General features: G+C 43.0%; 1 protein-coding gene across 1 annotated transcript in view; it reads right to left on the bottom strand.

Moving 5' to 3' along the window:
* The window catches only part of radil2a (Ras association and DIL domains 2a), a 28,603-nt gene that overhangs the window by 6,144 nt on the left and 6,340 nt on the right, over positions 1 to 16,119 (bottom strand). The window contains exons 4-13 of the mRNA XM_079281060.1: positions 14,876 to 15,204; positions 11,525 to 12,217; positions 11,048 to 11,085; positions 9,804 to 9,964; positions 9,596 to 9,708; positions 6,353 to 6,572; positions 5,318 to 5,490; positions 2,189 to 2,333; positions 702 to 883; positions 257 to 617 (exon numbers count right to left, since the gene is read on the bottom strand). Coding sequence (XP_079137186.1) covers positions 257 to 617; positions 702 to 883; positions 2,189 to 2,333; positions 5,318 to 5,490; positions 6,353 to 6,572; positions 9,596 to 9,708; positions 9,804 to 9,964; positions 11,048 to 11,085; positions 11,525 to 12,217; positions 14,876 to 15,204 — 2,415 coding nt within the window. The remainder of the gene's footprint in view (positions 1 to 256; positions 618 to 701; positions 884 to 2,188; positions 2,334 to 5,317; positions 5,491 to 6,352; positions 6,573 to 9,595; positions 9,709 to 9,803; positions 9,965 to 11,047; positions 11,086 to 11,524; positions 12,218 to 14,875; positions 15,205 to 16,119) is intronic.

The following is a 16,119-nucleotide window of genomic DNA, read 5'->3' as shown; positions in this document are numbered from 1 at the left end:
GTTTACTCTTTGGATAATAATGTGATTCATTTATTACATTTAACTAAATATTGGTATATTCGATTTTGTCGCCCTCAGAGGATCATCAGACAGTTTAATCCAGCTCTGCTCTGATTGGTCCAATCTGACATCACAACCACCTGCGTGATGAATGTGTTTGCATGTTGTTGGTTCTGTTCTGTGGTGTCGGTTGTTAAATTACATTTACTGGGAGCTTTCGGTAAAGTGTGCAGATCTTCTGTTTGTCTTTAGTTACCTTTCTTTTGCTGACGGGCGCCCTCCTGCAGATCGGCCTCCAGCTCATCCAGCTCCATACCCTGCGGGGTGTTGGGTGGTGTCAGCAGGCAGGACGGGTCCAGTGCCAGGCTCTTGTGGTGGCCCATGTCGGCATGTCCCGGGAGGGTGTTCTGCAGCTCCAGGCTCTTCAGCTTCTGGGTCAGGACCGCCTCACAGCTGCTCAGGTCACCATGAGGTCCTCTGGCCTGAGGCGGCTCTGCAGGGGAGGTACGGTCCAGGTCTGCAGCGGGGCAGGTAACCGGGTCGGGGACCACCCGATGGGCCGGATTCTGGAAGGCTCTGGTCGTAGCCTGGCTGTCTGCGGTCGTCCCGTTGAGAGTCTGATGAACATAAAGTCAATCAATAACAGATGCAGAAACACCAAGGTGCCTCACTTCCTGCTCCGGGGTCAGAGGGCTCGTTACCTGTTCCTCCACATCGGGCTCGGCATGGGTTTCACTGCGGGGGAGTCGGCGTATGAACTCCTGCAGATGAGTGAGCTGTTGGAACAGAGCGGGCTCCACGATGGGTTTACCCAGCTCCAGGTGAAAGGTGCTGTCGGGCAGGATGAGCGGCGGGTGGCTGTCGAAGCTCTCCAGGATGTCGGCTGCAGGATAAAAGACAAGTCATCCATCACAAATAACCCGAGGCTTTCTAATGAAATGCAGCCCTCCAACCTTCAAGTAAAGCTCCTGTATTTGGGTTAACACGGAATTAAAAGGCATAAGTGAAGTACAGGACTAATGCAACTGTTGCGGGCTCAGTCGTTGGTGTGTTCCACGCAGCAGGGTGCAGTCTGAGTGAAGGACGAGGTGAAACCAGGCCAGAGCGAGGCGGCGGCCGTCCAGCTGGGAAACGTGGATTTGAGAGGAAACTGTGGACTGAAGCTGATTGGTGGAGACAGACAGTCAGGACGGGATTACTCACGCAGACTGAGACGAAGGCTGCAGCTTATAAATGCATGCGAGTGTGTGTCACTGTAAAGGTGAACATTTTATTAAAATTACAACATTCATTTCTTCTTCTCAGACCTAACAAATACCCAGATTTTTTAAAAAGGAGTAAATTGTGAATTAAAGTAAAAAGTTATTTTTTGTATTCGATTTCAAATCTCTGCTTTTATTTTAGAATGGCTTTTTTCCCCGATTTTATTTATCGTTAAAAACGTATATTAATTAAAAATTTATATTTTATTAATGTTATTAAAACAAACTATATTAGAAATACTCAAACGAATTACTATTTCTGGTTCCTTTATATATTTGCAGTTCACCCAGAGTAGTATTTGTTGAATAATCTCTTTGAACACATCTCTTACGGTCTCAGTCATAAAAACGTTTCTAGCAGAGAACAGAAAAGAAGGAACGCTCATTCGACTGCACCAGAAAACTGAGAGTGACTCGTATAATAAGTTGACATAAAGTGATTATAGCTTATATAGATTATAACTGATGTGTCAGCAACAGTGTGCTTCCCTCTGAGCAGAGTTCAGCTGCGTTCGTACAGTTGATGTCTCTGCTGTTTACGATGACGTCGTGTGTGGTGAAGAATGTCTACTGTCAAGTTTGAACATGCAAGCTGCACGTCAGTTTACAGTAAACATTCTTCATTGTTTATCTCCACCAGCTGATTATGTTTCGTCTGCGTGCATTGACTCAAGCTGCGATCAACAATTATATTTATTATTGATTTATCTGACAATCATTTTCAAACTAATCCATTAATTGCTGATGCCATGAAATGTAATGTTTTAAATCGAAATTCCAGTGGACAGGAGAACAGGGTAACGTCTTTAAATTCCTTGTTTTGTCCGACCAAAAGTTAAAAAACAATTAACTGGCAGAAAATATTTGCAGCTTATGTTTTCTGTCGATGGAGTGATGGATCTGAATCAACGGTCTACGTCGCTCACCCGTCCTGACAGCGTCCTCTGCGTCGTCCGGTGACGGGGTCCAGCCGGTGGGACTGGATCTACCAGAGCTGTACTCTCTCAGGATGTGGTGAAGCTGAGCAGTGTTCAGGGCAGAGAACTCGGTCCTGAGAGAAGCCCAGGACGCCTGGACGGACATGAAACAAAGAAAAACATTGAGAGATTTATTTAAAAAGGGACTTTTTTGTCTGCGAGAGAAATACAATTTGAATTCTTTCTTCAGATATCTTGAGGTTTGGGACTTTGTGAAAACATACATGCTGGACTACAACACTGCAAGTCCAGATAAACTCGGTGCATTTCTGAACAGTCCGGCAGATACAGAGAAGTTGATGTCCTACGTTTATAATGTTCTGTAAGACATTAACAATCCTCCAGCCCAGGTTTACCAGCATGCATGGGAGGATTCATCTCAAATGACATACGGTACGAAAGCCAATAATATCTTCCTACTTGCTCTATGGATGCCAGACATTTCCTGATACAGTTTGAAGTGCTGCACAGGTTAGACGATTCAAAATCTTAAAGTTTTCCCTCTTTGCAACAGAAGTGAGTTCCAGGAAGTTAAACCATAGTTTTGTACTCTGCCCCGAATTTGAAAGCCTTTGAAACCAAAACATTCAGCATCTTGTCCAATATCATTAAAATCCCACTGGAGCCAGATTCAAAACCGATTATAAATTAAACACAAACTCAGACAAACAAGTATTTTCCCACAACGCTTGTTTCCATATCAGGAGGCAAAGTCATCGCTGCTCTCTCATTTGCATGCAGAGTATTTTAAACCAATTACACCATCTAGTAAAATGTGTTGGTCCCTGTGGTAACAAAGCCTCTTGGGAAAATGTTTCTCGCTGTGTGAATAGAGAAGCACAAATCAATGCAGCTCCAGACCTGTGTTTATTCTGCACTCCATTAGAAGGTGAGTGTGAGAATCAACACGTCTTTCCTGTCCTGGGCAGCGTGAGAAGTGTAAACTTTTCTTTATCGCTCCGCTCGGCGTCTCAGGTTTCTCTTATCATGAAATATGACACATTCAAGAAAGATGACATTTGATCAACAGATGACAACAGAAAGTAGCTGGAGGATCAGGAAACAGGTGAGTCATGTTTATGAGATTATTACAGACATGACGTAGTTCATTCAGTCTCAATTGGTGGAAGTAAGACTTTGCCTCGACATGTCGGGGCCACAATAGAAACCGTAAGTAAAGTGTTGTTGTGTCCCTTCTCCTCAAACACAGACGTCACACTGAGCTCAACAGAAGCTCAAGTTTAAATGCTGCTTATGAACAGCAGTGGATGTAAAAATGTCTCTGTTTGTTATGTCTGAGATTAAACGTTCTGCTGCTATTTTCTCCTCTGAATATAACTCCTCAAGATGTTGTGTTCTCCATAACTGCTGGCAAAACTAGCCCCGCCACATCCCTCTGGTGTAATTTGCAACTGTGCCAGCAGTGAGTCGCCGCTTCAGCTTCTTAAAAAAAAAACAGAACTCCAGATGGAAAAATCTGTCGAGGGTGTGTGCTCTGCTGCAGCAGCCACAAAGTGACCTCATGCCAGGGCATAGGAGACATAAAACCACCAGCAGCCTCCTAGCAACCACCAGCAGCCTCCTAGCACACTTCAATCCCACAAACAGACGAGACACAGCCTTCAATGGGGGTGGGGGGGGGGGGGGGTAACAGGTGTGCAAAACTAGGCCTCATACTTAACCCAGTTCCTCCAAATATTCTAGATATAGCAGAATAAAGGTAGATCAGATCAGACACAGAGCATATTAGCATATTAGACAAGGAGCGATATGAAAACTTTACATCGATTATCCGTCAGAAGTAATTGCGATTCACAATATTCTGATAATCATCTACATTTTTTTGAAAACTCTTAACCATTCTGTAAATCCTGGGAACGGGGATCTACTTTTCGATACGAGGTTGTTTGAAGATGTTGTGACCTCCGGCTGCACAGGAAATAAATCCTGACCAACGTACTCCTCCGCCCACATGGCATGAAGACATTAAACTGTCTTTCTGTCCATTTGGTTTACAGTTTACAATCATTCCTCACTAACTTATGTCCCTCATGAACCCAAGAAGAAGTAATGCTCTCAATGCACCTGTCTTCTAAAGAATTCGAGGCAAGCTTTGATCTGAAAACTAACTTTTAAGAAAATATGTGTCCATAAACACAATCCACTTGGTATTTATGCATATAAAATAACACATGAGCGCTTCACCACAGAAATAACCTCATCATCTTTACGGGTGGATCAGACAAAGGGTTGTACTTTTGTACGACGCGTGTTGCTCATCAGTAAACCAAATTGTACGTGTGAGTTTCTCCGGTTTGATAAAAAGACAAGTGAGAGCTCGGCTTCCTTCTGGGGTTCAAAGTGTAAACAAGATTTGAATGTGTCACTAAGAGAACGGTGAGCTTAAGGAGGGATTAAATGTCGGCGCAGCAAAGACTGAACACGAGTGAGAGCAGGTTTAAAGTTGTTGGTCCAGTGATGTTTGAGTGACACAGTATGTTATTCCTGAGCACACACCGACACTTCAAAGGCTCTAATGCATTTCTGTGTCTCTGAACATTAAAATACCATTTCTGGCCTCGGCCACATGTTTCCACTTGTCCTGCGTCAGAATAAATAGGATTTAAGCTGATAATATGTTACATACATACTCAGGCTAACAGGATATAGTCAGGTTCACATGATTGGAAGTGAGATAAGTGACGACTATGGTGTCAGTTTACTGTATTTACTTTGTTCCTGGAGGCCGTTTCCTCATATCTGATCAATGACAGCTTAAGTGCATTAGCGCTACTACAACTATGAGCCAATAACATGCTTCCACAGACTTTATGGCATTATGAGTCACAGTTATCACAATGTTTGGCGATAAGAAGTAGTAGAAAGGAGTAGGAGTTAGATTTCTGCAGTGGGAGGGAAACATTTAGCAACTAATACATAAACGTACATCGCTAATGTGGTCCTGAAACCTTTAAGACAATGAAAGCCTTCATGGTGACGCAAACGTGACTCGAGTCTCATGGCAACACCCGCCCACAGAGAGACAAACAGGAAAAGCAGAAGCGGATGTCCTCTGACCTGCAGGAGGGTTTCTTTGGGTGTGGCCAGCAGATTGACAGCAGCAGAGAGCTTCTGGAGGTACTCGTTGGCCAGATCGCCCAGACTGATGCTCTGGATCCAGTCCATCAGCAGGTCCAGGTTGGCCCGGATCTGAACACCTCGGGACCACTGGTAGAACCCAGCGACAGAGCCTGAGGAGCAAATCAGTCAAAGTGAGAAATTATGAATAAGATATTGATGTGCAACCTGACGAATGCTCGACTGACGTAGTTTTTATGTTCAGTAGCAGAACAGGCCTGTAGTTCTAACGTGCTAATGCTAATAATAGAACTGACGTTACACTGAAATACTGAAATGTTCTTCAAATCTAAAATGTTCAGGGCAGTTTAAGGACGTCTGGGTGAAACAATACATGAATGTCTCTTTTTGTGATGAAAGCCTGTTGGAAAACAATATACTGCAGAGACATTCGCTGCAACGCCCACGACGCACATTTGACTCTCACTAAAGGGATTAAGAGATATGTTGTTCACAAGAAGACAGACATGCTCGCTGCTGCTGCGTGAGGCTGTACTCACGCTAACACTAGAGCTCAGGCTCATAATGACAAAGTGACAATCTGCAGGTTTAGCAGGTACAATGTTTGTTTGCATTTGCAAATTAGCACAAAAGACAAAGTACAGCTGATGCTGATGGGAATTTCATCAGTTTTGCAGGTTATTTGGTCGTAAACCCAATGTCAGAAAAATAGATATTTGGAGCTGATGATTGTGCTAAATGCAAACATTAAATTTATCCAGAGTGGAACATGAATTCATGGCAATCCATCAAATATTTGTCAAAAGAATTCACTAAAAACCACAAACGTTAACCTCATGGTGGCGCTAAAGGAAAAGTCAGAGGACCACCAGAGTCCGTAGGATTCATCCTTTTAGAAAACATTACATCAATCCATCCACAGGTTGTTGAGCTGTTCCACTCTGAAGCAGAGCGGTGGCTGAAGCAAGAGTTGAAACAGGTTTGTTAGTGCGGTAAAGTGAGCCGAGGTCTCACCTCTCTCCATGAGGGCGTTGAACAGCGATGCGTTGATGAAGAACAGCAGGTAGGCACATAGCTGTAGCGAGATGTCCGGATGGACCTGGAAGGCCGTGAGGAGCTTCAGCGCCTCCTTCAGTACCTCCAGGATGCCGCCGAGTTCGTCAGGCACTCGCAGCTGACCGCTCTCTGAGAACGGGTTCCCGTCCAGCAGACCGGGCAGAGCCGAGTACATACTCTGTGGACGGAGAGACGGTGAGGGTTTACTTCTCTGATGTTAACACTGCACGCTGCACAAAGTACTGGATCACCACATAAGGCGAATAAACATGTAGACACAATGTTCTGTCTTCTTCACGGGATTCATGATCATATAAAGAAGTTCAGTGCAATAAAGTTAATCATGTTCTTTTCTTTTTTTTGTCTTTTCTTGTTCAGTACAGAACATTATGAGTCAAAGAGAGGAAGGCATTCACACAGCGTTCAGGAAACTTTGAAGGTGAGCTTGTGTTTCACAACACAAAAGGCCAGCTGAAGGGAATTAAAAACACGATCCGACAATCATAGATGATAGATTTAGATACGCAAAACTGCCTCAAAACGAGGATTATAACAAAGAACAGAACGAAAAATGATGATAAAACACCCTGGTACCTCTAAATGTTGTTCTTTAACATTAACAAGCCATTATCATGTCAATTTTAACAGAAGGCTGTACTGAACAGAGCTTCTATTGAGGTTTTCACATGAATGAATGGATCATTGAATGGTGATGTCATCCCCCTCACAAATGGAAGGAGTAGAGTATTGTGGTGATATAAATATTATTTTAGTAGCTGTTAGATTGCTGCTAGAGCGCCCTGTTAGTACAGTTTTGGGCCTCTCATTGTCTGTGGCAAGCGGGAGTCTTTTGACTTAAAACTTTCATACATATACAAATAAATAACAAGACAATAACAAGTGCAAACACTGCAGAATCGTCTCGCAAGCTGTTTTATTGAACTGATTGTCAGTTCTCACACAGATACGACTCTTATCTCTACTCCTTCGTCTGACACAGTTCTGCCATTGTGTTGCATGGTATGACATCACCTCTTACACACACACACACACACACACACACACGCATGCCTGAGGTTCCAGGTCAGCTGATAGTTTACGATGCTGAGTTTTACAGACTGTTAATATTGTCTAAAACATATCTGGATGCTGAAATAAAATATATAGATTCTCCCCACATTTTCTTCTACTCAGCACTCAACTTGTGTTGTAAATTACAGCTGAATTAATGCCCTCTTGGCCAAGTTTTATTCATATTATCTTTTTTAAAAGAAAAAGAAGAAGTTCTGAAATGTTGTCTGTACATTATGAACGTTGAGTCATATTTCACAGGAAGTCAACGGAAAACCAGTTTTCTCCACCCTTCTTTTCCTGTTGGGTGTTTCTCTGATGACAGTTCGTCTTCCTCTGCAGGAAACAGAACCTCCCTTTCTCTCCACCGTAAAATGATTTCTCTACTGAGAAATTGCAACGCATGTTACCGCTAAAAACAAAGCTGGTACTCCTCGATTAACAAGCCTCCGAAGTGACAAATAAACGTGGTGGAAAAGTGAAGAAACTCCTCAGCTACATTTCCTTAAGCTTGAAGAGCAGAAGCTGTACAGTAGAATGACTGAGAATTCAAAACAAAAGCACAGCCTGTTCCTGCTTCCTTCCCTCCCTTCCTCCAACAGTCTCCGTGCAGAGAGGTTGTGTTTCTACAGACTCGGCTGCTGGGATGTTAACTGGATTCTGCATAAACCAGACAGCCTTTAATAAACATGGGAAAGCCACATAAATATAGTCTGGGAGTGTCCCGTCGGGCTGTAAAACAGGAGAGTTGACTGCTGACTGTCACAAAGCAAATTCAGCCACACACTAAGATGCATGTCAACACTTTGAAATGTATTTTTTTTCGGGTGTGTGCCCAGATTCAAGTTTTTAAGGCATGGAGTGGTATAAATCATCCAAGTCCCCTGTGGTGTGCCCCAAGGCTCCACCTTAGGCCCCACTTTATTGTTCCTTTATATGGTTGTTTCTTTTTGTTGTTGAGAAAATTCAACATTGCTTATCATCGTTAAGATGACGATGGAGCTGTACTTCACATTATCTTTCTTTTAGTTGTTCGGAGGATGCAAAACACTGGATCGCCAACGATTTGCTTCAACTGAGAGAGTAAGGATAGCGGTTGTTGTTATCGTTTCTCAAAATGTCTCATCTTCAAATCTCTGTACAAATGACTTACGTCTAAGTGTCATTTTTAAATTTGACGAACAAATGATTTCTGTCTTTAGCATCAGCTTTTTCCACTTCAAGTCAATCGATCAAATAAAAAAGTATCTTTATTTTGAAAACCTGGAGACCATCTTGCATGCTTTTATTACTTCATGTCGTATCTAGTTGGCCTGTAGATGACTCAAAATGCAGCAGTGAAACTCCTCACTGGCACCAAGAAGAGCGACATCTCTGGTCTCTGTTTTGATCAAAATATAGAATTGCTTTTCAGACACTTTGTCAACCGACACTATCTGATCTCTTCAGTCCATCTTGTGTTCAGTTACTCCTAAAAATTCCAAAATCCCGTTCAAAATCTGAAGTTGATTAAGCTTTCTCCACTGCTGCTCCCAGAATGTGGAACAGTTTACCTTCAATGTCAGATCTATTCAATCTATTGCTCCCTTTAAATCCTGGCCAAAGCTCCACCGTCATGAAACAGTTTGTCACAATAAAGTAGTTTTAATATCGTCTGTTACAATTATCTAACCTTTTTATTTTTGTTACTTGAATTTCTCTGTAAAGCACTTTTGGTCATCACCTAATGTTTTTGAATGTGCTACAAGACTACAAAAGGCTTTCAGACGTTCATACAGTGGTTCTCACCAAATCAGCCGGTCTGGGTTTTTATTTCAACAAGCCAGTGAAATCAGTGCAACCTTGGGAACAGGATTGTCTTTTTGTTTATATTCCAGTCAGTGGAAAAGAAACCCTGCTCACTATCTCACAGGCCTTTCCTGACTCAGAGTGCCGGGCAGAGTTGGTGTTTCCATTCTGTTGTTGTGTTTTCTATCTGGGATATTCTCAATGACAACAGAACATCGTGTTTACACAGTCCACTTCCTGATTCACATGTGACCGACGCTCACATGTTAACAGGTCACAAGGATGTGAAACATGCTGAGGTAGCTATTTGAGTGAGTGTTAAATAATGTAGGATATTACAACCTTTGTCAGATAGTAGACAGACTGCTGGAAGGTGAACATGATGACTTCTTCCAGGACTGTCATGGCTTCCTCACAAGCTGTACGAGTGGAGGACATCTCAGCGTCCAACAGACCTGACAACACACACACAAACACATATTACACACACACTCTAACAGCTGTGTCGATGATGTTAAAAGTTAAAGGCCATGCTTGTGTTGTTGTGCACCTTTGTCCTCCTGGTCCTGCCTCCAGGGCAGCAGCTGAGGGACTTCATGCTGGACGAAGTGCAGCAGTTCAATGGAGTTGGCCATCCACAGGACCAGAGGCTGCAGACCTGGGATCAGCTCCTCCATGCTGAGCAGCTGAAGACGCTCGGGCTGCCCATCACTGGCACATACAGAGAAAAACACACAGAGATTAGTGCTGAACCAAGTCTTAAGAAGCAATAGCTTATAAACGTGGTGCCCAATGAAAAGGCAGAAAATAACTGTGTCTCTGAATGGTGCTGTGCATTCGGCTGTGTGTGTGTGTGTGTGTGTGTGTGTGCTGGTCGTTCACTTAGCCGTTAGCCAAACACACCGTCCACAACAATATATTTGTTGTCTAAGTGACATAATCTAAACCTGCGATTTTAAAATAACAACACAGTGAAGATAGTAAGATGAACATTTTATTCAAAACATCCACTGAAGTGGACTCTTGTTTATCCTTCAGATAACCGAGTTTGAACTTACTCATATATTTCTGCAAGTCAGCAAAAAATGAAATACTGCACAAACTGTCAAACAGAGTTGCAGCAACTTTCCAATCCACTGATGAAGTCATTGTTAATGCTACAGCTCAGTCAAAATGAATCTCCTGTTCGCTGAAATGATTGATCAGAGTTGACGAATCAATAAGTTAATCAACAACAATTTTTTTTATGATCAATTATTGTTTAGCTCATATATCCGGATTGTAAATGTGAGGATTTGCTGCGTTTCTCAGTTCCATAGGCTTGTAAACTGACTACTTCTACACTGTTTTATGGACAAAACTGAGCTTCGATTTACATTTTCATCAATAACAATAATTAATCGTCTATATTATTAGTAGTTACAGCGGTTACACATCTTACACGTGTATCTTTCTAAAGGTACGTTCACATTACCCTTCTGTCTCCCATTCGCGGCTATTGAGTTTAACTTTGATGACTTTGCTCCTGGGACAAAGAGTCTTAATGATAAAGCACGAAGTCGCTGTGCTCATGAGAAAACTTCTTTCTTCGAGAAGAGACTGTGGGAAAATCTCTCTTTGCACGACCTGCATTTAAAAGAAAAGCCTCATTGTTTTCTGGAGGAGCAAACAGTTGTAAAATCAGACTTTAACTCCTCTTTTATTCAGACGCTGAAGCTCGAGGTGTCGTATATCATCGCGGGCAGCAGCTGCAGCTCATTGTCGTGTATTTCTGGAGACACGTTGTTTACTCACGTTTCTGGCTGGATCGCTGCAAGTTCCTTTGTCTTCTCCTAAGAAGAACACATTCAGAAAACATCCATCGTACATTAAACACAACCCTGACGGCACATTTGATTATATTACATTCTTCTTCGTTATTATGACGCTGAATACACACTTAGGTATCTTTTTCCACCGCCGTCCCCAATTACTATTTGAAGTGTCCCTAGTTAAAGAATATCTCGTCTGATAATGACTCCATAGTAACTGGTACATGCTTTCAGATGCCACTTTTGCGGTTCATCTTCTCTCCGAGTGTGTTCAACATGGACAACTTAGACTAAAGTTATGGTTCAATTGTATTTTTTTACGCCATCTCTACCTTGAGTCCTGCAATCATCCCAAAATAAATGCATTTCCTTCCCCAGGAAGGCGGGACCCCCTTCAGTTAGAGTCCTGCACACTTAATTATAACACTTTTGAGATAAATGATCGAAGTTTCATCCTTACCCACATAACGAGCTGGATCTGTACGGCTATCCGGAGCAGCAGCTGTCTGAAGTGCGTCAGCTCGAAGGTGGCGGCCGAGTGCTGGATGCAGAGGCTCAGCAGGAACGCCGGCGTCAGCTTTGGTTCGTCCCCGCTGGGGTCCAACATATCCAAAACCTCCTGCAGGACGCGCTCCTCCTGCTCCAGCTCATAGCTCACCAAAGCCTCCGTGCCTTCCAGGTCCCTCCAACGAGGCGGTGAAGGCTTCCTCCGGAGCCTCTTCATGGCGATGGAGGAGCCACATGATAAACAAGAGGACGTCTTTGCGTCAGAGTTCGGGCAGAGCGTGTTCATCCACAGAGGAGTCTGCAGGGACCCTGATGTGCTGGTAGGATCCTTAAACATGAACAAGTAGTGTTTCCCCAAGCTAACCAGGTCACCCGGGTTCAGTTCCACTTCCTCTTTCAGGAGGAAACCATTTCTGGTCACAGGGGCCCCGTGGAGAGGCTTCAGCATGGTCAAAGTCTTTCTGTGCTCCCCTGTGGAGGTCGGGGTGCTCGAGTCCAGGCGTCTGACACAGCAGTGCTGAGGCAACACGTCGGGAGCAAAGAGGAGGATGTCCACCTTTAACCTCTCCTCATCTTCTCCGTTACAGTGCTCCCTGCAGCAGCCAAAGATGGTGGTGGTTCCACTCATCAGGTAGATGACAAAATCCTGCAAAAACAAGTGGTTTGTTCAATTCACGGCTGCAAATCAACTTTTTGGTATCATTTGAACTACTACTGGAACGACTGCAGGTAATGTTTGGTGCTTGTGCTTGAGAATGCTTTAAAGCGATAGTTCAGATGTTTTGAGTGGTTGTATGAGGTACTGATCCATAGTCAGTGTATTATCTACTGTAGATGGCGGTCAAGTGTATGCTGTATGTACAATATTTTCATCCGACAGCCATTTCTGCCGGTGAAGCCGTTATCTTTACTCTCTTTACAGTCATTTGACCTCGCAGCACACAGGGGTTGCTGGTCCTCAAGCAGTTACTGTGTTTGTGGTTTGGTGTGACTTTGCAGCTTTAAAGGATTTACCAAAGTCACGTAATAAACTAACCTGTCCAGGCAATAGAACAAACAATAGACCAACAACTCCTGTGTTCTGAGAGGTCAACGGAGTCTGGTGGCTTTGCAGAGAGCATAAATAACGCCTTCAGTTCCACGTCAGCAACGTCTGTCTGACTACGAATAAGTTCCTCAGACAACCACACCTCAAAACATCCTTTAGTCTGTGAACAATAATTGCCTTCTTTGTCCAACCAACAGCCCAAAAGCCGGAGCTATTTATTCTACTCTAACATAAGACACATTTTCACATTGGAGAAGCTAAAACCATCAAAGTTTCTTGAGAAACGACCTAAACGATGAATCGATTATGAAAACAGAAGCTGGTTTATTTATCCGTTTACGCATCAGCTCTAGTTTGATCCCATGCTCTTGATGTGAAACCGGTTTCCCAGTGACGGTCAACGTGCAGCACGAGCTCTGATTTGCTTGTGTAACATTTTGGAAATGAACCAGCAGCGTGCGTGTGAACAGCAGAGCGATCGGCCGGCAGCGCCAGCGGAAAAGAAGGGATTAAGAGCGAGGCGTCGGTGACGTCCGTGACCTCGGGGTCACCAGTAAGCCTGTTAGTGATGATACGGTATCACCGGTGCGGGTAACAGTCAACGTGGAGGTAGAGCTGCTACCTCGTGTGTCATCTCCGACACTAAATCTGACAACAGATATTAATCCAGATCACACACTTGATTAAGTACACCTGCACACTCTCATGACATCCAACAGAACTGTTGCTGTTTATGACGCCTATAATGTTCATAATTATATGTTTTAGTGAAATAATTGAATCTGACAAAACTGATTATAAATGTTGTAAAGGTAGAAATCATGACAGAGCTGTTGTATGGATTGCAATAAATTGTACCTGGTAAAGTGGACTTTCGGTCAATGTGTACAATGCCTTTATTATTGCTGTCACTGTTACACTCCCAGAAATAGATCTTGTTCCTTTGGGTCCAGCTCTTGTTGCAGAGTTACATTCGTCCTGCTGTGGTGCTACCAGAACCAGCATCCTGCACAGTCAGCACATCTCCACCACTGGGGAGGAACTACACTGTGAGAAAGAGCTTCATGTTCCTGGGACTGACACAACCAACCACAGCTGCTTTATTGTGGAAAAAGAGCTCAACTAAGTGATTCATACCGACATGAACAGGGACGTGCGCTGGAGGCAGAGCTTAAGATCCTGGTCATGAATACTGGTGTAGGTACTGTAAGACAAGCTTCTGCAGTTTATCTCCTCTACAGAGCGTCTTCAGAGTTATCTCCTGGTTTTAAACGTCCTGAGCAGGTTTCCTTCAGACTGTCTGGTGAACACTTTCTTCTTCATTGGGATACGCTGACTCGTCACTTCTGAGCCTGCAACACACCTCATGAGCCAAATCCACAGTGTTTCCATCCTCTCTGGCTCCACACGACTCTCTGACTCTGAGGTTCTTAGTGTAAGAAGTTTAATCAGACACTCTTATGTACAAGTTTACACCCTGGTGTCTCTTTAAGCTTGTGTTTGGCCTCCGCCTGCCAACACAAGGACCTTGTGAGGCCTTCAGGGACCTTATTACAACAGTTAAATATAAAGAAAGATTAGAGATTCGCTTAAACATGTTGTGTATCACGATATCATGATATCTTTATTAATACATTAATTAACAGTATAACAGAGAGTATTAACAGAGAGTATTTCACCTCCTGTTTCCTGCTGTTATACTAAAATCAGGAGGAGTGAAAAACATTTCCGGCAAAGATACCTTTAGTAAATACACAAAAGAGAAAGCAAAGAATCTTTGGCTAGCAAGCAAAAGGGTTTATGGGAAATGAAGTCTTAGTTCTGAGAAACGTCACTGGTATAAAAACGTGCCGCTCGTCATAATGACCAAAGTCTTATCTGTATCAATGTTGATAATTGTTGATTCATTGAAGTCATTTCTTTCGGCAAACACACCAAAAGATGATACAGTTTCAGCTTCTCAGAGGTGAGTATTTGTTTGTATCTTCTATTGTAGTAAAGATAAACTTTTTGAGACTGTTGGTCAAACAAAACAAGGAATCTGAAGACGTCACCTTGGGTTTCCTAAAGTTGTGCAATTTTTCACTGTTTTCTGACAATCAGTCAAAAAATGATAATCACAGAAGATTTGAAAAAATGTAATCATTATTTGCAGCTCTACTTACTTGTTCGACCCAAGTTTAGCAGTTAATGAGACCGTTACACAGTGTTTAAATGTGGCATCACCACATGAGCTGATAAACGATTGTCTCTCACCTGTCGGTGGCTGTAGCCCTGCAGCAGGAGGAAGTACGGGAAGTCGAATGGTGGGTGAATGGAGTACTGGGTGGTGTTGTCGTCGCTGCTCTCCGTCTCCTCCTTCTCCATGCCGAGACGCAGCACCTCCTTGTCGGCCTCGGCCTCTGGATCCTCTCTGAGCGCGCTCTGTTGGGCCCGGCTGGCCTCCTTCCCCATCGCGGACAGATCCATCTCGCTCAGACTCCTCCAGATCCCGAGTCCGTCCACGTCCTCGCCGCTGCCGTCCACGAACAGCGAGGTCACTCTGGAGCGGCTCTTCTGCAGCTTACGAGCCTGAGCGTTGATGCCTGGATCGACAGGAAGACAGCGTGTTGAACCTAAACTGTACATGTTCGATCTACAATGTGGAAAACACACTGTTGTATGTGCACGATGGAACAGTGTGCAAGAGCTGACGTCTGGAAAGCACAGCAAAGAGAGATTTAGACATAATGTACAATAGATCCCCTTTTTTACCGTTGTTGTCAATAGGTCTCATCCTTCACATGTAACATGACACAAAATCAAAGATTAAACAACATAAAACATGTAGAACAGATTCAAACACTCCACATTAAGATAAAAATAAAAGTCCTCAAAACTTTTCCAGATATAAAAGCAAAGGGTCGCAAAGAATGTATTTTCAGTAAAGAGCAAATTGTTCTCATGGTAGAAATTGTGATAATTGATCGAGGAATAACTTAAAGGTCTGAAAAGTAATTAATCATAACTACTTACTATTTTCTGTTGATTAAAAGATCGAGCATGTTGTTTGGAAGATAAACACAAAAATAATAGAACAGCTTTCCGAAACAGACTTGATTTTTTACATCATTGAAAATGATGCACAAATATTCCTACTTTGCTTTTGCATCTAGTTTGGAGATTTATCTTCTCAGATCTCACTGGAGTAAGATGAAAAATGAAGATTAAATACAAGATTAGCATTTATCGATCCCAGAGGGCAAATTCAGTCGTTGCAGCACAAGGACAGAAATGAATACAGATGAATGAACTCATGAATGAATAATAACAGAGGTACTGTATATGGACCGTGTATCTTTACTTCAAGCCAATATAAATCATAAAATAATGTTTTAAAGTAAAACCTATTTCACTTAACACTGAACAATGTCGAAACATCACGCTGCTCAATCAAACAGACTCCAACTCAACGTTTCACTGGCACTCAAATGGAACACCAGCAGAGAGGAAAGAGAGGA

The sequence above is a fragment of the Melanostigma gelatinosum genome, assembly GCF_949748355.1.
Source record: "Melanostigma gelatinosum genome assembly, chromosome: 13".
NCBI lineage: Eukaryota > Metazoa > Chordata > Actinopteri > Perciformes > Zoarcidae > Melanostigma > Melanostigma gelatinosum.
Note: the sequence above shows the minus strand (reverse complement) of the source record. Positions and strands in the feature narration are given on the sequence as shown.